Source organism: Anser anser (assembly GCF_964211835.1).
Source record: "Anser anser genome assembly, chromosome: 6".
Lineage (NCBI taxonomy): Eukaryota > Metazoa > Chordata > Aves > Anseriformes > Anatidae > Anser > Anser anser.
Window position 1 is genome coordinate 33,972,731 of NC_139726.1, and position 24,289 is coordinate 33,997,019.

The window sequence follows — 24,289 nt, forward strand, 5'->3', positions numbered from 1 at the left end:
GAGGCTTCACCCTTGTAGTGGAATCTAAACCACAGATTCAGTGTTTGATGCATGTTTAAAAGCTAGGAGTGGAAAGATAAGCCATCACCTGTCTCTGCTGAGCAGGCAGCTCTGCAGAGCACTGAAATAGGAGATGCTAAACACAGGACTGAACCTGAGCTCCCTGCCTTTTTCCTAGTACTTAAGAGCAATAAGGTTGCAGCAAAGCATCTTCACATCTTAATCCACGTGCAATGCAAAACCTGCAGATTTCTTTTCTATATAAGCTTCTACAAAATTCAGTGACAGATTTGAGGTGGCTCACTGTTTGCAAAAGGCCCGTTCCAGAGGGTGAAGCTGTGTCTCAGCATGTGACAGACCAGAAGTCAGCTTCCTCCTAGACCTGAGAACATTCAAGACTACAACTCCCACTTCTGTGCAGGGTGCCCTCATGCTAGTTTATGTATCACTGCGAGCAAGAGCAGAAAGCGGTGCGATGCACTTGCCATCTCTTCTGCTGGAACTGGTGCATTGTGGAAGAAAGAAGAGAGGTTGAAGAGGCCAGAAGTAGAACAGGGAAGGAGGAGGCGGTGCATTATGGAGATGGAGGTGCAAATGGAAAAGGGGAGGCTCTCCTTCCAGCTGTAGGTCGTATTTATCCAGGGACTCTTCAAAAGTAAAATGCGCCAAGAATGAAGATGGAACTCCAGGACTTCTCTATATTGACGCAAACAGGGCTGGAAATTGCTTCTGCATGGGTTGCGGGGGGGAAAAAAACACACTAAAACAACCAAGCGCTGCCTCTGCTCCTTAACACTACAGCAAATGACAACAGTAAAGATGCTCAATGCACAGAAATGTGATGGGCCAAAATCATTAGTAGTGCAAAGTCTAGCTGGAGCTATTATGTCTGTGTCTATCACACATCTACATCATTTATCACTTTCAATAAAGATATCTGCAAACTTACTGCAGATAATTCCATTAACATGACAATTCATTCTTTAAAGAAGTATATGCTTTTATTTCTGCAACAAGAAAATTCCTTCGCTGTTGTAGTCCCTTCTAATAGTTTCCATGTCAAAGTGTGGGAAAAATTCCCAGTGTACTCTAAAGACCAAGATTAAAATCACTTCTCACAAAGGATAATTCAGCTTGAGCTTCCAGGTATCTTTTCAAAATGCCTTTCATGAAGTAATTTTTACTGTAAAAGGATTTTTTTTTAGGACACTTGGTTCCTTTCAATTTGCAGTGTTCTTATTTGGTACATAAAGCTTATCCTGAAACACCTATTTCAAAATGGAAGGCAGTCCTTCAAGGCATCCTGCTATCTTGTAACATTTAGAAGATTTTTTACATGAAGACATTTCTAACCATTGTCGAAAGATGCAGAGCACAAAAGAAATGCCAAGTTTGCAAGAGAACACTGCATCAGCCCTGAATGAGCAGATACAACCGATAAAAGGATTAGACAGTGCTAGAGAAAATTTCATTTCCTGAGTAAAATTATGTTACAGTAGGTGAAATAAATGAAATAATGTCGATAGGGCAAATTAGTTATCTTACCTTCTGCAGCAGTATAAAGGAACAGGCTCATCTGAATGATTTTCTGCAGCCAAATGAAAGAATGAAACCTACATCCACTGACTCCTTACTCTCATGAAATACACTTGACCCACAAACCTCTCTCTCTTTTCTACCTTTTTTTTTTTCCCTTTTAATTTGTGTTTGCTGCATGGCTGGCCACATCCACCTTTGTCATGTCTACAGCAGTGATTTCTTCCTGACTATGACTGAAGGAAGTCTCCTTTGGATTCAGTGCAATGCAACACACACTGACAAGCGTGTTAGAAAACGTTCTCCGAGAGAAGAGGGATGAAGGAAGCCTGAGACAGATACACACATCAAATACTCGCCTCTTCTTGTTCAACAACTTTAGAACTGAGTTAAATTCATAAATTGTATGCTACTGACCAGAAAGATAGACAACGTAAAGGTGCATGGGGATGGATAGCCAGATGGTATAGGAAACAGAAGGCCGAAGCAGGTACAGTACAAATTGGGTCAAAACCTGATGAGGTAAACTCTCCCGAATGGGAGCTCTGCCTGAATCAAAATGACAGGACTGGCTCCCTCAAGTCAGCAAAAGCTCCACTTACCCACAGAAAATAAGGATGACATCTAACACAGAGCAGAACACAAGATTTTGTGTTTCTTCTGGCTTACTAACTACACTAAAAGTTGACAACACTGATACTTTGGGCAAAAGCAACTGAAGTGCTATTATATTAATTCTACATGCAAGGAAGGAGAAAAACAGTAACATTAAGTGATGTGCTGAGTCATATACACACTGGGAACACCACAGTCCTGTAGCTAGTTGATAATAAAGTCAAGTTACATAGCTTTTTGCCACCTTCTTGTCTTGGTACTAAGCAGCAAGATGTGCTAGGGGACAGTTTTTAACCTCCTGTCAATTAATCAATATGTTTGCATCATAAAATCCTAAAATACCTACAAATAATACTGCCAATACTTAAAGCTGACCCTAAACTAAGAGTAATGGAAGAACCTTGACATTTGCCTGAAGCAGAAGAACAAGCCCTTTATTGTAATAGGAAAAATCAAAAAGCATATGCTGAATTACTCTACAAAAACAGAAAACAGTGGGGAAAACCTTGGTAACAATCCTAAAAGCATTTGTTAATGCCCTACTAGCTTCCTTTTCAGTTAGTAGTTTTGATTGCCGTTTCTTCTTGGTGATAAGTCAAGAATTATTGGAGTATTTTATTCAAAACACATACACAAAAACCAACCACACAATGAATCAAATCTTATGTCCTGGTTACTGACCACATACGCTGGGTATTTCCAGTACAGTGGACTGTCAAATGTTGTTGTTAGCACAGTCTGTAATTGCATTATCTCAAAAATGACCAAAGGATTGAAAATGCTGAATTGCAGTGCCCTGATAAACTGAGAGTCAGACTATGTTAGCACACGAAGCAGGAACTATCCACTTGCAAAATTAATAGAAGCTCCGCATTAAAATACTAACAAAGTTTGGTCAGCAGATGATGATAAATTATTTCCATGCTCTTATTGAAAAAAAGAAAAAAATGAAGAAGGAAGTAAATGGAAACACAAAAATGCTGTTCACATGGCAGAGTTCAGCTGACAGTCCCCTGGAGATTCTGAACCCAAATACCTTCCTCAGACTGGTAAGACATGGCTCAGTATTGATATATTGCTGTCTCTTATACTGATGGCCTTGACACAGCACTCTTTTGCTGCTAACAAAGCATTGACATATATCCTTACCATTGTGACAACTTCACTGGGATTTAGACTTCTTCTTAAAATTAAGCAAATGCTTAAGTTCTTCACTGAAGGGGATTTTAGGAGGAGGAAAATGCAGAGATCATGGGCTACTGAAACCGAATATTCATGGTGCAGAACAGAGTACAAATTTGCTTAGTGAGACTAGAATTTGACTCCCACACTCTGCGTACAGAACCCCCAATACATGTAGGCATTGAAGCATGAATTACAGGCTGAAGACCAACAAAATGATCCAACTCTGAATCTTCTCACTTTCATGCATTTAAGATTCTAAATACAAAGTTAATGACTATTAAAAAAAAGCCAAACAAATCCTAAGAAAACAAAAATTACCTATATTGAATCACAGTTTTGGTGAGCACACTGGGATAGCAGACATCTTTGCTCATGTTGCATGTGACAGATAAAAGAGTTATCATCACCATTTTTTTTTTGTTGTTTAATATGGATGTACTTAACTTAGGCTGTCAGTTACCTCTGTGCATATGTGTCTACCTCATCCATGCATTGCAGTTGGTTTGCAGATGGGGAGTTATTGGGGGGAATGCCTTATCTTTCCACATGAAGCTACAGTAAGGATCACCATTTTCTGATTTCCCCCTCCTTTAGACTTATGTCTCATCCCTCTGCTGACAGCTGTACACTGCAAGGTCTGGGAGACCCTTACCTTCCTCCAGAGCTCCAGTTTGCTCAGAAGCTGGTGATGGAGGTGGGGAAGGAGGCAGGTTGGCTGACTCTTCGACTGCTGCAAATCAAACAATGAAAACAAGATACAGCAATTAATTCCCAGGAGATCAATGCTTGATACAAGCTGTAGTCAGCCTGTGCTGCCCAGCTGAGAGAATTAGTTGATGGGGACTGCTGCACCAGGGATTTTCAGGAGGAGACCCTTCTTTACCTGGATTGTTAAAGCTATAATAAAAGGATTTATTTTTTCAGATGAAATGCATTATTTTCAAAATTCTGGTCACAGAGTACAACACAGAAATGAAGAACAAAATCATTGTTTAGATCAGTGTTGCCACTTAAAAAGCCTTCAGTTATTCAAAGCAACAACAAAACAGCATCTGTGCAGGAGAGATTTTATAAATTCAGGCTGATTAACTGTAATGGTGAGAAACTAATCTCTTCAGTTTACCTTGAGTACATGAACAAGAAACACTCTACAAGCTTTTTTTCTTTTCTTGATACTGAGTTCAAGGTTAATCACAGAATACATGCAAATACTCCTCATCTAAATACAAAAGACATCAGCACAAGGAACTTATGTCAGCCATGACTTATTAATGATTCAGCTGAGCAAGGTGCTGTGAAATCTTAGATTCACTTAGGTTACATTTTAGATTCATTCCCAGTCACAAGGCTAGATGCTGAAACCAGATGATGTTTTTCCAATGATTGCAATAGAAGCACAACAAATCCTGTACAAGCTGCTTCTTAAATGAACTCAGCATAATCTCCGCATCTGATTTCATACTAATCATTTTGAGATTTTTTTTTCTTTAAAACCAAATCCACTACTGGGAATTAACCTGTGTTTTTTGAAAAAAAAAAAAAAAGAATAAAAGGGAAAAAAAGTAACAAGTCTGTTTTACAGCCTGCGTTACACATGTCACCTCTCAACAAGCACATCTAAGTTTATGATTCAGGGCTTCTTTCCAAGCGTAGAAAGGCCAATTTCAGAAGCCCCAGAAGAATTGTCCTGGCTTCCTTTCTATTGATGTCAATGTGGTTTGGAAGACAGACCTATGTGACTTATTCTTAAGATTTGCTTGTCCTGGGACAGAGTATTTCTGTCTTCGTTACAGTGCAATTCCAGCTGCATTCATGTAATAGTGACTGACCACAGGAACTGCAACACCAGCATTTGCTAACTGTAGATGTACTTCTCCCAATATGTTTAAAATCTCTTACCTAACCAGATGTAACTGAATACTCATTTTGCTTCACGCAGGCCCCAGTGAAGCACTCAAGGCTTAAATATGTATGAAATGTTTTGTGAAATTGGGGTCTTTCACGTAATATCGAGCATCTGTAAAGAAGGGAATTATCAAGCTACACATCTCTCTGCTGTACTTTCAGCTCAAAATTAATTCAACGAAGCAGAAGACCTTGGGAACCAGACTTACAACAAGTATTTTTAATTACTCATTGACTTTAATTCATTCCTAAGCAGGGTCCAGCTGCTGCACCAAATAAAGAGAAGTGCCTGTGGGGAAAATACCACAAGGTATTATTCTGATTTGATCACAACATACACACGCTCAGCAGAACTTATCCCAGGGGAAGGCTTGCAAGACATTCACTACCTGAGGACAGTGTATGGCCTTTCTCTGGCCTTTGGTGTACATGCTCAGGGCTACTGTGTAAGTTTTCTGGCAGTGAGGAAGCACTGTAGGTATGAAGTGCTGAATACTTACTCATATACATACACACTTGGATTTTGGAGAGACGTTCCACAAAGGAGACAGCAGGAGGACGAGGAAGCAGCATGGACCAGTGGCAGTGGTACCACTCCCAGTCTGGACCACTGGCATTTGCTTCTATCCACTGTCACTCCCTCCCTCTCACCCCGCTGACCGCTATCCCCTCTCCCATCCCCTTCTATGGTGCCCTCTTTGCTTCCTGTCGAGATGTTCTTCCTCCATCTTCTGGAGCAGCTACCACCAACCAGCAAAACCTCGCTGTCTTTTTACATGCCCCTCCTGTAATCTTTGCCTCTTCAGACATCTTCTTCTTCAGTCTTCTTCTCTCAGGGCTGAACACACAGGGGCTCTGAGCATGGCTTGGTCCCACCAAACACAACGATAATAAAACCAACGACAACTACAGTCGCAGCTGCTCCGCTCGGGAGTCAGACACCAGGTGGAAAGCTGCTGCTACGAGCACAGAGTGAATGAGACAGCCAAAGGGGCACGAAGAACTGGGGCAACAAGGGTAACACTATTATGTGGTCCTTTACTTTACCCACGACTATAACCTACTTGAATACACACTTGTATTTTTCTTTTTAAAATACGTATAACATTTGCAGACACAAGGATATTTTCAATACGTTTCATCTTGTTTTACCTATAGGTAGTGGTCCAGGCTGGTCTTTGTGCTGGGCTTCTTTTTCCTGTTCACCTTTTAGGACTGCTACAGCTTCAGCTGTTACTACTTGTACTATCCTCGCAGACACTTCTTCTGTGGTAGCAGAAAAAAAAAAAAACAGAAAAAAGAAAACAAAAATATGCTAATTAGAATGTTTTTCTTAAATTGCAAAAATTAGCTCAAAAATAAAGAATGGAGACTGACTCAATTTTGAAAAAGTTAATCTTTTCCCTGAAATATAAGCAAATCATTAAAAATGAAATAGAAGGACCAAATAATCAGTGGAAAATGCTGAGTATTTATGAAAACCAGGACGCTAGCCTTTGCAGGAAGATGCACAAAAAATCGTTATTAAATGCTCTTTCTTATGTCTGTTAGGGACAATGTGCAGAGACTGCAAAATTTTAAGGTGATCATTTATTAAATGCCTTGCAATTTTTTTCCCCATGTACTGTTTTGCAGACAGGGGTAGAACAGCCCGCCGAGTAATGGGATTTCTTGACATTTAATGTATGGAGTCAGTGTCACTCTCACGTGTACTCTGGATGGTATTTCCTCCCCATCAGCACGCAGTTAAGAGGCAATAAAGGCACTTCCCAGACACATCTAAGGATATGCTGATGAGGGACTTGAAACAGAAGCGCGAAATAACATTTCAATACGACACAAACGTACGCTTTGTCCTCCTCACCCCTTTTAAGACTGCAACATAAAGCTTTCTTCAAGGGAAAGCTCGAATAGCACACAAACGGATTGCAGTGGGTAACATCTGCAGCGTAGGACGGGTTTGCAGACCTGGACCTGGGACTCTGTCGTGGCTCCCAGTCGCTGGGTGATTGACAGAGCTGGCTGCCAGGGGACCTGTGCTCTCCTCCTCCCCACCACCATCAGTGTGCAGCAGGTCCAGGAGCGGTGAGGAACCCTTTGGTGCTGCTCCACCCCACGGGTGGACAGAGCCCCCATTAATCAACCCCCCAAGGACAGAAACAAAAGCTCTCTGCTCACCCATTACTGCTTCCTTCAGGCGAAGGAAGGGGAAGTATATTTAAATCAATGCCCTAGATGTAACTTTACAGAAACCATCCTAACAAGGGACGCTGCCCATTACATTAATAGTGATTTCTTTCTGGCAGAATTCCTTGGTGCTTTTAATGTGAAGTTATTCCTCTTCATTTGTCCTTTAGAAAAGCTGATTTTTTTCTCCCAGGAAGCATAGATGCAAGTTACTCGACTTTCACGGTCATGTTTGTCTAAAAACAAAATGCTACGTTAATCTCTCTTTTGCACAAACTGAGTACGTAATGAGATATTAAAAAACCAACCCACTGGCAAAGAACATTCATAATTGTTGGTATTTATATCTTACAATTCACTTCCCTCTTGACTGGTCGCCAGGAGGGCAGGGACTGCAATACAGCGTTATTGGCTGCAGCCAATAGTGAGAGTTGATGGATGAATATGTCAGAGCCACAACCGAGCAACGAAAAAATAAGCTGATTTAGAGAACTGTTAGTCCAAGAATAAATGAGCACAAACTTGCCAAGGATAAATTCAGACTAGAAATCAGATGTTTTCCTGCTCTCAGGGGTGTGAAGTTCTGGCACAGATTTCCCCATAGAAGGAAGAAAACTCGACTGATTTTGATATGGAGCTCGGTACATTCACGAAAGGGACTACACAATACGGATGTCTGCATCAGCAGGAGGCTGGGCATGGCAGCTCTGCTTCTCTGTCCCTTTGGTGCACAACGTGCCCTCAGTAAATTAATGAGATTCCACTTTGTTGTTATGTAGATCGAATCAAGCAACTTAATCAAGCCATGCATGCAGCTAGTCGTAGGCACCAAAGAACAGCCATGTCGATTCAAACCCATCACTCTCCCCAGCTGCCTTTTAGTGTCCTGTACCTCATATAGGGGTTTTGAATTTCCCCCACTTAAATGCTTGCTGGGTGTGCTTCTTGGCACCTCTCAGTTCCTCTTGTGAGGAACAGGGAACAGATACTTTACAAACCCTCCCGGACTGTTGCACGGACCGCACACAAACAGCTCCTTGCCATCCGTACAGGTCCTGGCAATTCCCTGTGTTGCGAGGCAGACGCAGACTGCAAAGCACAAGCAACACAGGAGAAAAGGGGGAGAACGTGCCCTGCAGATCAGCCCTTCCTCTTCCTGCAGGTGCCTCTGCCCTCTCCCATGCCTCACCACGCAGCTGGCGCGCTGCAGCACCCTGCCCGGGCAGGACGTGCAGGTAGGAAACAAGTCTCCCCTCCACAGAGCATCCTTTGAAAGGTGGTGTTCCCCTGCTCTGGCCCTGCTCTTTCAGAATAGGAAGGCACATCGCCCTGACTGCTTTGATAAGGGTGGAGGACAGCAGCGAGCTTCGCAGGGAAGGCCACAGCTCCGAAAGGCCCCACGCTGATCGCCAGCCCATTTGTAAGCTTATTTTCTCATGAAAATTATACTTAATTTCAATAATTTACAATTAGTTTCTCAGATACAGAATATGCAAACACATACCGGATTTAGTACCTTGGAGTACGTCCAGACAAAACCCACGTGGTCACCTGCTCTCCATCCCCCAAGCTACCACAAGCCTCCTCCCAGCAAGGTAAGACAAACCTCTACTAAAAATGATCTTTTTTGTTACAGAATTCATACTTGTATGCATCCAGCCTGCTTCTGGGGTGCAGATGGGCTCTCCAAGGCCCTCTCAGCTCTCTTCCCGATTTAATTAGCCTGGGACAAACATTATGTTCACCAGGGAGAAGCTGCTGGGGGTAAGAGGTTGCCTCCTGAAAAACGGTCATTTCAGACTATGCAGAATAAACACACAAAAATATAATGGCCTGTGGTTTTTTTTTCTTTTTTTTTTTTGGTTGTTTTTTTTTTCCTTTTTAAAATCAAGAAAGGCTCACTTTGAGCACTCTGTTGATGGATATTTTGGGTGACACAGGAGGCACAGGCAGTTCGCCAGAACAGCAGTGTTTTTGCTATACACGACTGCTGCAAAAGGACAGACATTTCTGTACTAATGGACACTATAAATAGCAGATCCAATGGGCAAGTCAAATCCTCACAGGGCAGCTATTGAGACTGTTCATAGTTTCCTTATGGTTCAGTTAAAGTTCAAGGAAGCCTAATGATAAAAGAACAAAAAAAAAAGAAAAAGAAAAAGGAGAGTTAGCCAGCCTGGATGCCAGGCAAATTCCTCACAGCCTATAAGCTTTGGCTTCGTTAGAGAGAGTTTTGTTGTAGAGTTTTATTTTCCCTCTTTAACCAGGTAGACGTTGGCTGATTCTGCCTTGTGCCATAGAAACAGCAATAACAAGTGGAAAGTAACACCAAAAGTATGTTTCTTAAAGGCAGCACAGACCTGGGCCTCAGCTATGGCTCCAGCACAACAGAGGAGCAGCAGCACAGTTTCCATTGGCAATCTTGCAGAGTGAAATGCCGCTCCTTTTTACCAACCTGCTCACGGTACAGGACGCAGACTGAGTCTCCCACGTTGGTTACAGGCAGTGCAGCACCCAAAAGCCTAGGTGGCTTTTCGGTTACAAGGTTACAGACCAGAGGATGGCTACCGCAGCCAGAGATCTGGGACCAGACCCTGTAGAAGGCCAAAATGTCATTTCCAAGCCCTCCTTCATTTCTTATTGATGCTGCTGCAGTCATCAAGGGACTGCAGATGTCTCCGCTGGCACCTGAATCCATTACTGACATTACTTTCATTTCCCAGGAAACCTTTCCAGTCCATTAAGTTGTTTAACACACAGATTTACCAGCCCCAGTGACAGACGTATGGATGGCCACACAAGTCTTTTAAAAATGTGTCTGAGCTTTCACCAAGTATTTCCCGAAAACTTAGAAATATCTGGAAATGGTAATGGCGAGAGCAAAAATTAGATCTGTGACAGATCTGCGCAGCGATGCACACTGTGTCTGTTCCCTTTGTGCCCTTTCTAATGGCTCACCTCCAGCCTCGGGCACTTTCTCCTCTTTCAAGCTACCATAACCTCAGGCTCAAGCCATTGAGGAAATGGGTTGTGAACACCCCTTCCTCCATGGAACTGCTCAGGCTCTGACAGCTCCCATCCAGCAGTACCTCTTTTATACCTCCCGTCTCTCTCTGCAGTGCAGTGGTGTTATTCTGAAGGCTGGGTTTGATGGGAGAAACTCCCAAAGAGCTGTGCCCACAGCATCTTCCTGCCTCACAGGCAGGTGCCCCGTGATTTCACCTTCCCAGGTAGGAGCAGCATTGCCCCTTGAGGCTTTATCCTGCCAGCAGCTCTATCTTACCCCGCTACGGTGGCAGCAGATCTTCAGAGCCAGCTGGGCTCTGCAAAGCAGAACTCGTCCAGGGCATAAACAAGGTTCGACGTGCTGGAACTGCACAGCACACCAAATGCTCCAGGAGAAAACTGAAGGAAAAGGATGACAGGAAGGAGGGATAGAGGGGAGGAGACTGAAAATTGTGTCGAAACTTCCCAAGCATTCACAATGTCATCCCTCAGACTCCGACCAAGAAAATTAACAGGGAGCTCGTTTAAAGCAAAGGGTAATTAATGCTCACGGAGGGCTGAGGCTAAAACAGGGAGAAAGAAAGATGCAAACAGATGGGAAGGACAAAATAATATGTTTCACTAATTTTGCTACCTTTTAGGCAAGGAACACAGGCAGGGCACAGCAAAAGGATTAGCTACGTGTGTGCTTGCAGAATTGGGAAAACAAAGCAATTTCAGTCAAAATGTGCCTGTCAAAATCCTCAGCAGGGTGCAGAGCAGTTTCCAAGGTAACCAGCACTAATTGTTGGCACAGCCGGCTCGAGTCAACAACAAAAGCACCGAGGAACCTGTGCTGCTTAGCAAGGCAAAACACCCCAACCATATTCCCTGCAGAAAAGAAAGATCCAACACTGGCTATTTGCTATCTTTGACAATTTGAAAAGCTAACAGGGCCTATGGATTTTTTTCCCCTGGGTGCTGCCGTTCCAGTGCTGCAAGACTACAAACCAAATAGCTATTGGATTTGTTCGGAGGCATGAGGCAGTCCCCTCAGGATGAGTCCTGACTTCCCTCAGCTCTGCTGAGGCTGGTGGGACTGCTGAAACACAGGCAAAGAGACCGGGGCTTCAGCTGGTGGTTTTTCCAATGTAAAATCTGAAGACACGCCTTGGACTTTATTACTGCAATTCCTAAAACCTCTAAGCACTGCCTTTTATACTTGGATTAAGAGAGAAATTCACAGTAGCAAGCGAAGCAGTATGAATAAGTCGTATAAAACACAAATAATGCCAGCAGATTAGTGCTTGTGGTTGAAGGAAAAAAAGCAGTAACATAGCTTTACAGAATTCAAATATTTGCTCTCCAATGGCTTTTGTGAGTGCAAATATTTTGCCACAAGTAGGTCCTTGATCTTGATGTTGGCAATATCAACAGTAATTGGCAGGAGGTATGAAGGGAAATAATGGGAACAACAGCTTTTAAATTAAACGAAACCACAACACAACTGACAAGCATCACTTCCCTAATAAACTCATTGACTTTAAGCCGCTGCAGCATCAAAGAGGGTGGTGACAGATTAAATTAATCAGCAGGACTTAGCAGCTCGCCAACTGAACAGGTCAAAAAAGGCTCATGTTTTGGGAAAGAAAACCCCGTGATTGTGTGACACACTGAACCCCAAAGGTATGGGGGCTCAGGACTGCCTTTGGGGGAAGACGCACTGCAGTGACTACGTGAAAAGAGCAAGCACAGGGGGAGCTATAGCTGGCAGGAGCCGTGTGGCCCCGGCTGCTCTGCAGAGGTCAGGAAAGCAGCAGCCCAGGGCTGGGGCTGCCCATCCTTGAACCGCTTCCACACCTTCTGCCTTTACTTCGGCTCCACGGTGTTTTCCCGATCACGCTCCCAGCGAGAGCTGAACAGGCAGCTCAAATCTCAGCGGCGTGCAAGTGGCAAAATCCAACGGCAAATCTGTGCTAGGAGCTGGGAGCACCTCCGAGCTCCAGCGAGCCCTCCTCCAGCTCCCAAACACACGTGCAGCAGGCAGGGGCCTCTGCCATGCTGTCTAGCCCCTGTAAAACAAACGCCAAGGGATCGGTTCCCGTACATGCACACCCTTTAAATATGAAATGTCATTAAAAAGGAGCTATACGAATGTCAGCACAATAAAGCAACGCTTTATAAATGAGCCCTCATTACTGCAAATACTTGCTCCCTGCACATCCCCTGAGTCGTATCTTCTTAAGTTTACTGTCTGGAACAAAGTATTTACTACTGTCAGCATTTCCCTACCAAGCCAGAGGTGGGAAAACCTAATCGCTTCTGGTTTGTCTGACGCATCAGCAATGCGATTTACAGCTGATGTGCAATACCGAAGCAGCCACCGTGAGACCCCCAGCCAGGGTGATGCAGAGAGCTCCCACTGCCTTTCCCAGGACGTGCTAACAGCTAAAAAGCCGCACTTGCATGAAATAAGCAGATATATTTATCCTTCATTAAAAATGAACTCCTTGTAGGACTCATGCAGGAAGAAACCACTTCAGATTCAAAGCAAAGCACCGGATATTTAATCCTTTGAGTGTGAGTAAATATGCAGAACAGGTACCTCATTTCTAATTGGGTATTTGTTTGGGACTTCAGTACGTGTTAACATTTTAAATAAGCACAATTTTAAGAACTAACTGTTTTCAGTATAAGTGAACAATGCACAGAAGCCAGTAGAGCTACAGCAACCTACAGCAGGAGAGAACATGTCCCTACAGTTCTTTTTTAGCTCCTTTTTAATACAGTTTTTACAGTGCTTTCTGTGATCTTTAAAATAAAAGGGAAAAAAAAAAAACAAAACACAACAAAGTATGCTACACAAGCTCTGCTGAACTTAAGATTAACATTAACAATAACCCGTGCATGCTTTGTGTGAAGGCTTCCAGTTGTGCCCAGTTCAGCAGAACCAAAGACCATTCTGGCAGTGTAACACAGTTTAGGTTCGTCCTGTTAGGGGACCTGGTAACACCGAACGCAGCAATACGATGCACCTTCGCCCTACGGCTCATGCTGCCAGTCAAACCCTGCCCCAGCAGCAGCTCTGCAATGCAGCAGCAGCTGTGCTGCTGATCTCCTCCGGGCTGCGCTTCCCGGCCGAGCCCCTGCCTGTACCCAGACAGGCATCTCTCCCTTGCCGACTGCAAGGGATGGCCCTGTGTACTCACACAAGATGCTGGACCTTCCTGGAGGCAGGCAAAATAAAGAAGATCCCATGTCACAGCCAAATTAATCCCAAAGTTCTTGATTTGGGTGAACTGCTGGAGCAGCTGCAGCCCTGCTTAGAAGCTCTGCGCCCCCTGTCTCCTCCGGCAGCATCCCAGCAGAAGCAAGTCTTGTCCCTGCCAGGTCACCACCTCTGACCAGGTCCCAGCCCTGACCCTTCCCATGGTCTTCTCCTGCTGCCTGCCCACCCATGGAAACCGCTAGCCCACACCTCTGGTTGTATGAAGTGATTGGGAAAGAGACGCACCTACTCCTCTAGACTGAAGGTGCAAAAGAGGAGGAAGAGCTGACAGAGCAATTGTCTGGAAGGACAATATACTCTTAAATAGAAAGGAAGAGAAAGCAACTCCTGGACAGACACAGCAAAGGATCAGCTGCTTCCCAGCTCACCAACACCCTGTGCAGGCTCACTGCCCTGGATTTGGCACAGACCCTGGCTTTTGGGGAAAAAACTGCAGCTCCAGTTGAAGCCGTTTTCTTCTCTCCCATGCGGGGATGCAAGCGGTTTTGCTAAGTCAGCCAGACTGCCACGTCCAGGCAGCACCGGCAGCTGGTACTCCTGCTCCTCTGCATCAAGGCACCTGCCTGGGCAGCCCGCAGGCTGTAAGCGAGTTTCCTTCTAACTGCTGCAGGCAGCAGGGCTTGCTGGGACCTGCACCAAACCAGTCGTGTGCTGCTACGAATTAGTCTCAAGGAAAGAAATATGAACAAAAAAAATGAAATACCTGGGGTTTATGTTCCCCTCCCAAAGTGTATGTTCCTTTTAAGTGAATTTGATTTCCATGAAGTATTCAATTTAGCCAGTCCTGAATGAGAATGACTCTCTGGAAAGCAGTTAGCAGGTTTTCCTGCCTTGGAGATAATGGCATCTCACAATTCTTTTCCACATACTGCATGCAGTTAGAGATGAAGTGCTGAAGTTTTGAGCCAGTATTTGCCTCATGCAGGAGAAGAGCTCATGCATGTGATCTCACGTACACAGCTGGGGTGACTTGAGTTTCCTGCATTGTTTGCATGTCTCGAGTAAGAACTCAGTAACAACAAAACCCCCCAAACAATCAAGACTGCATTTCCAAACCATCACCTCAACATGAGCTTTCCAAGCACCATTGGCTCTGCTCCGCAGTCAGTCTGCACAACAGCACAGGGAAATGTAAATGTTTTGCTCAGCATCTCCTGAAGAACAAGTGATGGAGTCAAAACCAGCACACAGCCCTCTCGCTTTGAACCTTGCCTTTGAATTTCCAGATCAACCTTTTCACAGCTGGTGCGGACAGGCACTGGATTAGCAGTGCTCACATGCCAGCTAACGCCAGCCGCTTTATGCTGATTTCCATCCCTTCAGCTGGCAAAGGCAAGCAAACCTGTATTAATTATCATTATAATGGCTTAAAGCGAGCAGTTGATCTACCAGCAGCAAACAGGAGGAACCCAAGCCAAAGCACCAGTACATAACTACTGGTTTTGCTGTCCTAATTCAGGATATGAATGTCGTGTGAGACAAGATTACTTGTTTCTCTGTATATTAACCTCACAGCTTAAAACAGCAGGGAAGACAAAGGCAGGTGTTTTATCCCTGGCTCCCTCCTCATCTTTCATTTGAGCTCCTTGCTTGAATTAAAACCCAGCTTGCTTTGCCTTCCCATTTTAATACAGAGTAGCTCATTGGGGTTAGTTGAACCAAGAAACACGTGCATATACATATATCTCTATATAAATGCATCTACATAATCTCACACACATCTATCTTGCACCACAAATGCCCCCCAAAGCAACATGTCCCTTTCGTTTTCATGGAAGTTGTGCCTCAGTGAGGTCCCACTGAATGGTGCTCCCTGTCTCTCTCCCCATCTACCCCGTCTTGAGAAGCAAATTTGGGAGAAGAAGGGAAAACCAAAAAGAAGACTGCTCCTTCCCTTTGTCAGACAGCCTGACTGCGCCTCGGAGCCGTTACAGAGAGGCTGTGCACTCCTGAATGCTAAATAAGCTCCCAGGCTACAGACTCTCTCTCAGCGGAGCTTAAAAAGAGATCTGGCTCAGCACAGGGACCAGTTGGCATGGCAACGTGGAAAAAGGCAGCCAGCAGCGCCTGGCACTCCTCGCAGTAGTAGCAGCGGACTCGTGTTTTCGTAGCCGCTCTGACGGCACCAGGGTCAGCCCCGCACCACCCGCAGGGAACAGGACCGGCCTCCAGCAGGCACAGCCACGGGGAGCTCAGCTTAGCCACGGCTGGGCACCAAGCCACGCACGGGGGGTTCTGTAACGGGAAAAGGGAGGAAGAGCACGGGCTGTCACACCTGGGAACCTGCTGCTTCCCTTTCAAGGTGACTCTGGGGAAGAAGTTGCCATTTCAGCTGCGCCTGAAACAGAGGGGCTGTGTGCCTGCAAGACAAGGCTCTGTTGTTTGTTAAAGAACGCTCCTCCAAACCTTCCTGCCCTCAGATCAGAGCTGGAACAGAAAAGCTCCCTCTCACGAAGCTCCTGGTGTCACAACAAAACACCAAGGTGCAGCAGAAAGAACAGGGAGCACGAAGGAAGGAGCTGGTCGGTGCCGTCTCTCAGCCACATTCGACCCCGGTCCTCTGCTGCCTCCACCGATGCTCTCTCCAGCAACACCCCTCGAACACGTCTAAAATATTCCAGTAACAAGTCCCAGAAAATGACACTTGCATTACTCTTAACATAAAGAAGAAAAGTTTCCGAAGTCTGGTATGTTTGCCTGTCTCTAAATTGGCAAAGATGATGGTGCACAGTAATTACTGTCACATTTCCTGGGCAAAGGGAGGGAGATCAAAATGCCTAATTAACAGCTTCTGTCCCACGGGAGCTATCTATGACATGGTAAGATGCGTTCTTCAAGCTTTGCAAAACAAACAACCGATACGGGACGAGCACGGCAATCGCATTCATCCTTCAACATCCCTCGTTTTGCATCCTCCTATGCATTTTGTCTGCAGTGCTCGAGACGTGCTGGCTGCTGAAAATGCCCACCTGAGGGAGGCACCTTTAGGGAACAGGCGATCAGGGAGCTTTGGGGGGGTTGTGCAGCAGCAGGACAGGCAGTGCCAGCAGCCAAATGAAAAGGAGAGCTGTGACAAAGCAGTGCTGTTGGGAAGAAAGGCTAAAAAGGCCTCTGGATGAAGAAGGCCTGTTTATATGTTTACTGGCAGTGCCATCTGTATCATAAAAAGAGAAAGACAAACATGCAAAGGAAAGATTAAATGACAAGTCCCTGGCAGGGGACACGAATCACTAACACATGCCAGGACCAAGCACTGACCTGCCTGGTGCAGTTTCAGCACGGAGAGGCCGTTGTGTTTGCTGACCCCGTGCACAGCGCCGCAGTCCTGCCCCCGAGCCAGCCATTGCAGCTCCGGTCCTGCCCCAGTGGATGCAGCGCCTGGAGCCAGCAGAACTAGGGGTCACAGTGATTTTCTAACCGCGCAGTAGTGGTGAGGATGGTGAGGAAGAGCCTCTCTGCCTGGAGACGGGCTGCTACAAGGCTAGGCAAGATGATGGGACACGGATGGTTTCCTTGTTGTGCTGCCAGGTGGCTGGAACACACACAGTCCCTACCTGCACCACAACTCTTTTGCACAGACTAAAGGGACCCTGCATCTCTGCTCATCTGTTCACTGGCTGTGACAGGGCACTCCTTCAGGCTGACATTCCCTGCAGCTTATTTCAATACGCTTTTTTAAGGAGTAGCTGGTCACAGGAACACATTTGTTGCAGACGCCCAGTTAGTCTGGCTGAACAAAGCCTTAAAACAAATGGCTGAATTAGGACAGACTACATCCAGAGCTGGAACTTGAATTACCCCTTCCCACTTTCTTCCTCGGTTATTCCCTGTAGACGCTGCCATTCCCTGCTGAGTCCCCTCTTCTCTGGGGCAATACTTGCCATCACGCAAAGGAGGTGTTGGCTTCGGATGAACAGGTATAACTGAACCACTTTCCACTCTCCTTTTCTTCCATTTTTCCTTCTTTCCCTGCCACCTCCTGACCCTGCTTTGCTCCCTCACGTCTTTCCTCTCACCAGTTCTCTGCCCACCACCTATCCTAACTTTCCCAGTGCTGGGTTTGGTCCCTTCCTTGGTCCCTCATGCCTCCCTCAGCTCAGCACTGCCCCTTTTTCATCCCTCTCCATGGGTCTAGGGCTCTCTCCTCTTTCTGTTTCTCTTACAGACTAACACATACCCATCTCTGGGTCTCCACAGCCACCAAAAACACTTGCCTCTCTCATTTATCTGGCCTGACCTTCCTCACATCCACCTTCCCTATGACTCAAAGGCTCTGAAAAACAATGCAGGAGAGCTCAACCTGTGATGCTCTGTGCTGTCTCATGAAGTCTGCTCCAATTTTCCAGCAGTCTTTTTGCATCCCACGCAGTTTGGGTACTCTGCCAATTAATGAAGAGCTCTGTCACTTTGGCAGGGCACGTTACTGTCCTTAATATCAACTGACACGCGGATGGAGCCACTGTCCTGCGGCTCTGATGACAGGATTTCAGGAAATGCTTTCCCTTAATCTGTCAGAAAAATAATTCATCAGATAACTGTGTGGGTAACCCACCCCCCCTCCGATTATAAGCCTGCATTTGGAATATAATGAAGAAAGCGCTCAATCAGCTGAGTCACTGTACATAGACAGAGCAGAGAAGAAGCTCCACAATACAGCTAACTGCTCTCACCCCTAATTATATCAATTTGACAGGTTAGTCATTACATTACTGAAAAGAAAAATAAATGCATTTTAAGTGCAGAAAAACAAACCTTTGCAGCTTGATGCTCCTTGCAAGTCAAACACGATGGATGGTGTTGAAGCGCTGCTTCCCAGGGGCTGCTGAAGCACATCTGCACTGCTCCTCGCTGCTTCCTCCCAACTAGCTGACCACAACTTCTCAGTATGCCAAGAAAAGGCTGCCACGCTCATACTTCTTCACAAGCCCAACACATCCTGTGCTCTACCACGGCTCCAATCCAAAGCTTTCCACATCAGCCCACTTCGGAGTGAGTTTCCAGAGATTCTACCATCACGCCCCCTGTGCAGCACACGTCTCATGTGACGTGGAAATGTTTGGCTTGACAAAAGCTACAGCCCCGATCCTCCATGCTTCAGACTCACAAGATCCTCACCGAAGATGCTCTGTGTGTGCACGCACACGTCAGCAAGAACGTGAAGAGGCAGGGATCAGGGAGAGGACGTTAAAACTTGGTGGGGTGCTGCAGCCTGCCCAAGGGCAAGGTGCCTTCAGGAACAACTTGGGAGCAGTGTGGGACCTGTGGTAGCCCAAATACATATACATACACACACACACACTGAAAAATCTGCTTTAGCACCCTTGCTTATATCACTTCCATAACAGCTTCCCATGCATTGTGCCAATAAACCAGGCCCATTCTCTCGTACATATTTGCCTTTGACTTCAGCGGATGCCGTATCAGGCCCCGAGGCTGCCCTGCCCGCAGCGCTGTGTGCTCTCCCACGTTCCCGTGGGCCCATTAGAAAGGAGGGCATTGATGTGCCTCCATAATGCAGCCATTACCAGCACGATACAGAGGCAGATCAATCAAAGGCAACACAACAGCCAGATTCAGAGGATTCCAAAATTGAGGCCAGACTCAATAACTCTTAGATAGACGCCAAGAGAGAGAGACACACACATCTATACAGGAAGGCAAATTGTAACTGTGCAAACCTAAAAACGTCACTTGCAGTGATAGATTGGATGTGTTGCTGCTCTCCTCCCCTACTAGCACCCCTCGCCTCCGCATCAGTGTTGGCATAAGGTGCCTTTGTCCTGGTGGCTCTAACCTTCCCTTTAACACACAGACTGTACAGCACGAGCCCTGCAAGCTGAGCCATGCCCCCGGGGCGATAGGGCACTGCTGCTGAATGCCCCCCTCTGGGGGATGCCTGTTTCACGAACGAATCCCAGCTCGTGGGTCAGTTGGTGCCGGGGAGCTGATGCGAAATGCCTCAAACCACAACTGAAATCTCACCAACAGGGATCGGGCAGCGTGCAGCTGCACATGGAAATGCCCTGCTCGTACCTGTGCTCCGTTCGGATGAGCTTCTTCTTGCTGATACTGGGGATTTATGGACTCTGACACGAAAGCTGAGAAGCCAGAACAGCCTAGGTTATTGGTCTGGACTTAACACCAGGGAAAATAAAATCCCTATAAATCCACAGAAACTCAGTTTGGCTTAATTATCTCGGTCGACCTTGGCTTCCTGTGCATTTTCTCCTCAGCTGTTTGGAGTCAGAAAGCTACTACAAATGATTAAATGATTTGCATTATTGGTAATTATGTGTATCACAGTGGCATTTAAACGTCGTATCTGATACAACACCCCACTGCAGTTACAATTTACAAGCAAACAGAGCAAAGATGGCTGAAGTCAGCGGCAAATGGCAATCCTGGTTTCAAGATCAATCTCTGAATCAAATTGCTTCATGATGCTGTAAGTATGTCCTGCTAGCAAACACCAGTGTGGCTTTGGCAACCCATGCCCCCCTTCATTTCTGTCACTCCCCTAAATTGCTGACAGGTTTCTCCTGATGGCCTTTAAAAGGAGTGAAATGATTAAAAATATATTTTATGTACCCTAAGATGCTTTACCTTGCATTAATGTTCCTCTAAGTCAGAGCTCAAGGATCTGAATTTCCAGAGAACTAGAAATTCATGCATGAAGGCAAGCAGTTTTAGGGATTTTTCTGGTTTTCAAGGACAAAGAAAGATGCCATGAAATAAGCTATATTAAGACTCCCTAGCAATAACTGCATGTATTCACAGTAAGTCCCCACATAAGAGATCTTGCAATCTAAGTAGACAGTGAGAAAAAAGCAGGGGAGGAGGAAACGAGGCCACAAAGTGGTGATCGAAGCAAACTTCACACGGATCAAGAGCAGTCTCATTCCCTCGGTAAGTGCACTTCTCTGGTCCTGCTGCCACGTTTGGATTTGTTCTGCTCTTTAATCCCTCATCTAAAAAAGTGATGTGAAAATACACTACTGCAATGCCCAATGATTTGCTGCACTGGGCTCCTGCTTCCTCTCAGCCATTAGCTGCAAATTCCCCAATTAAACGTCCACGTCTCTGAGACACTGCCCCAAGCTTTGAGAGCATCTGGGAAGAGTATTTCTCTTCTCCTTTTATAAGGAGAGGAAATTCCTCTTCATTCTGTCAAGTTATTACTTCTCCATGTGTACGGGTGACTTGTCCAAGGTTGTTTGAAACATTTGTGGCAAAGGAGAAAAACACTCCAGTCTTTCCCCAGCCCTAAGAACGGCAGCATCTTACCTCTGTGATCCTGCACAGCTGCTCCTGTTAATTTGCTGGCTAAGCACAGTACAAAGTTAGGTTAGAGCAAAGGAAAGAGATCTTGTTATCATCCTCCCAAACTATCACCAACAACGTGCTCACCTGAATGCTTACACAGGATTTCTTTTACTGATGGCTTTCTAGTTTTGGCTATCCACAAAAAGAGACTCTTAAAATCCAAACCCATTTCCTTGTAGCAGAAGTATTCATTTCTAGTAGAATTGCTTATGAAATGACTTTAGGGTCTGAGAGCCTTAACATTCTCCAACTGCTGAGAAATTATGGATAACATCTCGAAGTGCTGTCAACAGCCAACAAACATTGCTAGAAAGATCTCTTTAGCATGCATGGATGGATGCATCAAGGGCACTAGCGCCTGTACAAGAGACATTCCTCTTGCATTGTGCATTTGGGGTTTAAAGAGGGAGCTCTGCACAGAGTGAATTAGCATTTACTTCTAAAACAGGAAATTTGCTTTGCATATTTCATTTTAACACAGTCACACTTTTTTCTCCCCCAAATAACAAGCTGAATCCTAAAATCCTAACATAGTTTACAAAGAGACAAGGCCCCAGAGAGTATCCCAGCCTAGCCAATGGCGAATAAATGCTGACTGTGCTATTCCTGGCCAGACTGATCAACAGGTTATTCTGCAAACAGTCGGTAGGTTTTTAGAAGTTGTTACTTGTGAGCAGTAACAGCAGAAACCAAACTTTGCACGCACACACACGCAAGAGCAGGACACTATCAGTGCTCAGCACCTGAGTGGTTTCCTGCTCCCAGCCCCAAGCAGCCATGTGGTTCCTCTGCACTGGCTGCTCTCCCCATCCCCAGTGAGGTGATCCTCGCATCTACCAGGATGCCCTAAGCCGCCCTCACGGCTTTCCTAAAATCTTCTCAGAGCACTGCCCATTGTTCAGCTGTGCTCAGCTGCAGGGTGTTGAGGTATGTTACCTGCGGTCTCCCTGTCCCCTGCCGACAGCTCTCCGTTGATCCCGTTCTCTTTGGTCCGAGCGTACGTCCCCGGCTGCTCCCGGCCGCCCAGCCCGGGCTCCTCGTCCTCTTGGTAGGGAAACCCATTGGCACTTCTGACCAGTCCGGCACCCGCGCCACCCTGTTCCTTGATTTCGGGTGAATGCGGGTGTGAAGAAGCCTCTGTTAGCTGACCCGAAGTCCAGTGCGGTGCCTTGGCTTCGTCTTTCCTATCCTCCGCCATTTCTCCTCTCCTTCACTGCTTGTCCTGTAACGACACGAGCAGGAGAGATCAGCACCGAGGGGGCGACTGTGCCCCGGCCAGCACACAGCCACCAGGCACAGCACAGGGGTGGTACCAGCAGCTCTTGTTCTGCAGATGAGAGAGGGCTTAAATGTAGAAGTGTCTCTGCTTGCTTGTCCTGGCCACGAGTGAGCCAGCTTTGAAACCAACACAAGCCATGAGTGGTAAAAAATCATGGGTCAAATCCTCCCTGACTCCCAGGTGCCACTAACACTGACTTCTGGAGCGCTGCCTTTTGCTAATCTGATTTTAACTCATTGATGACAGTGAAATGTAAACCCTTGATGAGAAGTGAATCAATATCGGGATGCAATGACGTCTTCCAGGGTGACAGACGGAATGCAGGATAGATATAGAGGATATTCCAGGGCAGAGGGAATGCAGTAGCTGCTTAGAGACATGAAGCTGCTAGTAACATTTTCGCTGCAGTCACAAATAACGGGTGCAGCTATGAGCTCAGCCTTCGCCTAACAGGGAGCTCTTCAGGCCCAGGATCCGTCCTGTACAGCATCTGCAGCCTGCTGCGATCTGCGGCAGAGACAACACTTCAGAACATTCACTGGGCTCCCGAACATATGTGCTGTCTGACCCTGCGTGCATCCCCTCGTACTGTTCTGGGAGCATTTGCACCCATTTGTTTTTGTCCCAAACAGTGCGTGGGAAACATTTGTTTCCCATACAAGTGTTTGCATTCTCCTATGACTATCAGTATTTATACATAAACAAAACTAATAATTATTTGCTACTTCACATGTGTTTCACTGCTGTTAATTAGCTCACATTTGTCCAAGCCAGGAAAGAAGCCACTGCACAAGCCACAGGCTTTGGCTGTGCCTCATGGACCAGTAGCTCCTCAGTAGGTAAGCTTAGGAAGACAGCATATTTTAACCTGTGTTTCCACGATAAGGTAAATTCTGCGGGGACAGAAAGGCTTGACCGCTGCCAGCAACATCAAAGTGAAAACCAAAAACCAGAAGGCCTTGTCCAACAGCACTTGCCACCTTTTTTTTTTTTTTTTCCTGGGAGTAAAAAAAAAAAAATAAAAGCACCTAAAAGAAATCAGCTGAATGCGGTCGAGCAACCAGGTATTGCAAAGGCTGAGCAGTCCAGAAACAAACGCAGAAGACTACACGGTGCGTATATTCTGCAGACACTGAATTAAAATCCCACCATGACAGAACAACGGTTTGCACAGAGCCGGGTCAATTTGCAGAAAGTATCTAAGCATGATGAAAGACTATTATTAGTTGTCTTATAATTATTCACCATTGATAACTCAACCCCCTTCTGATCAGATATCGTTTAATAATAATGGCTTTCCGTGCTGCTTTAAATTAAAAATCACGGTGAATCATGAATATGGTATTTCATTCATAATAAAGGTGTGACTCAAACTCTAATTCTACCCCAAAATGGAATAACAACTCTTTCTCCACCCGGTGAAACCCTGTGGTTTGGGAGGTGCAGCTCTGCTCTCACACCCACCCAGCACTGTTCCCTGGGGATATATAACTGCATGAAGACTGCAGGAGCAGGTGAAAACTCACACCCAGCATTTTTGTCTGAGCTGTAACAAAAACGGTGGGCTGAGCAGTGTCACAGAGCTCGGTGGCCCCGAGACGTGCCCCCATGGGCTGCAGACATCATAAACACATCCGCACCCCTTTGCTTTCCCGGCCTACTTTACCCCGGCCATCAGGGAGCGATTCCACACGTACAGCCAGAGCCTCGATGCGGCCGTCTGGAGTCCAGCCGGGAGAGATGAAGGGGTGATAACCAAGGAGGGAGCCCAAGCTGGGCAAAAGGCCCTCTCATGCATACCAAAAGACAATGCTCTGCCTCTAGGTGCTTACCGCATGAGATCAGAACGCAATCTCTGATTCACCTTTCCAAAATGTGTGTCCACAGGACAGATGTCTCCCTCAGTACAGGAGCAAGCAGCACACAACCAAAGCCACCGATGCCTGGGGTCCGAGGGCAGGACGGAGCCTGTTCTGGGCAGACCA

General features: G+C 45.9%; 1 protein-coding gene across 41 annotated transcripts in view; it reads right to left on the minus strand.

The window, feature by feature from the left end:
- The window catches only part of MAP2 (microtubule associated protein 2), a 197,917-nt gene that overhangs the window by 44,240 nt on the left and 129,388 nt on the right, over window positions 1–24,289 (minus strand). For 39 of the 41 annotated variants that reach the window (XM_083842122.1, XM_083842114.1, XM_083842108.1 and 36 more), the window contains 3 exons: window positions 21,962–22,247; window positions 6,394–6,507; window positions 3,989–4,066 (listed from right to left, as the gene is read on the minus strand). In XM_083842122.1, the coding sequence (XP_083698248.1) occupies window positions 3,989–4,066; window positions 6,394–6,507; window positions 21,962–22,223 (454 nt within the window). In that variant the 5' untranslated portion in view covers window positions 22,224–22,247. The remainder of the gene's footprint in view (window positions 1–3,988; window positions 4,067–6,393; window positions 6,508–21,961; window positions 22,248–24,289) is intronic. The other 2 variants (XM_083842126.1, XM_083842147.1) reach the window with 1 other exon arrangement.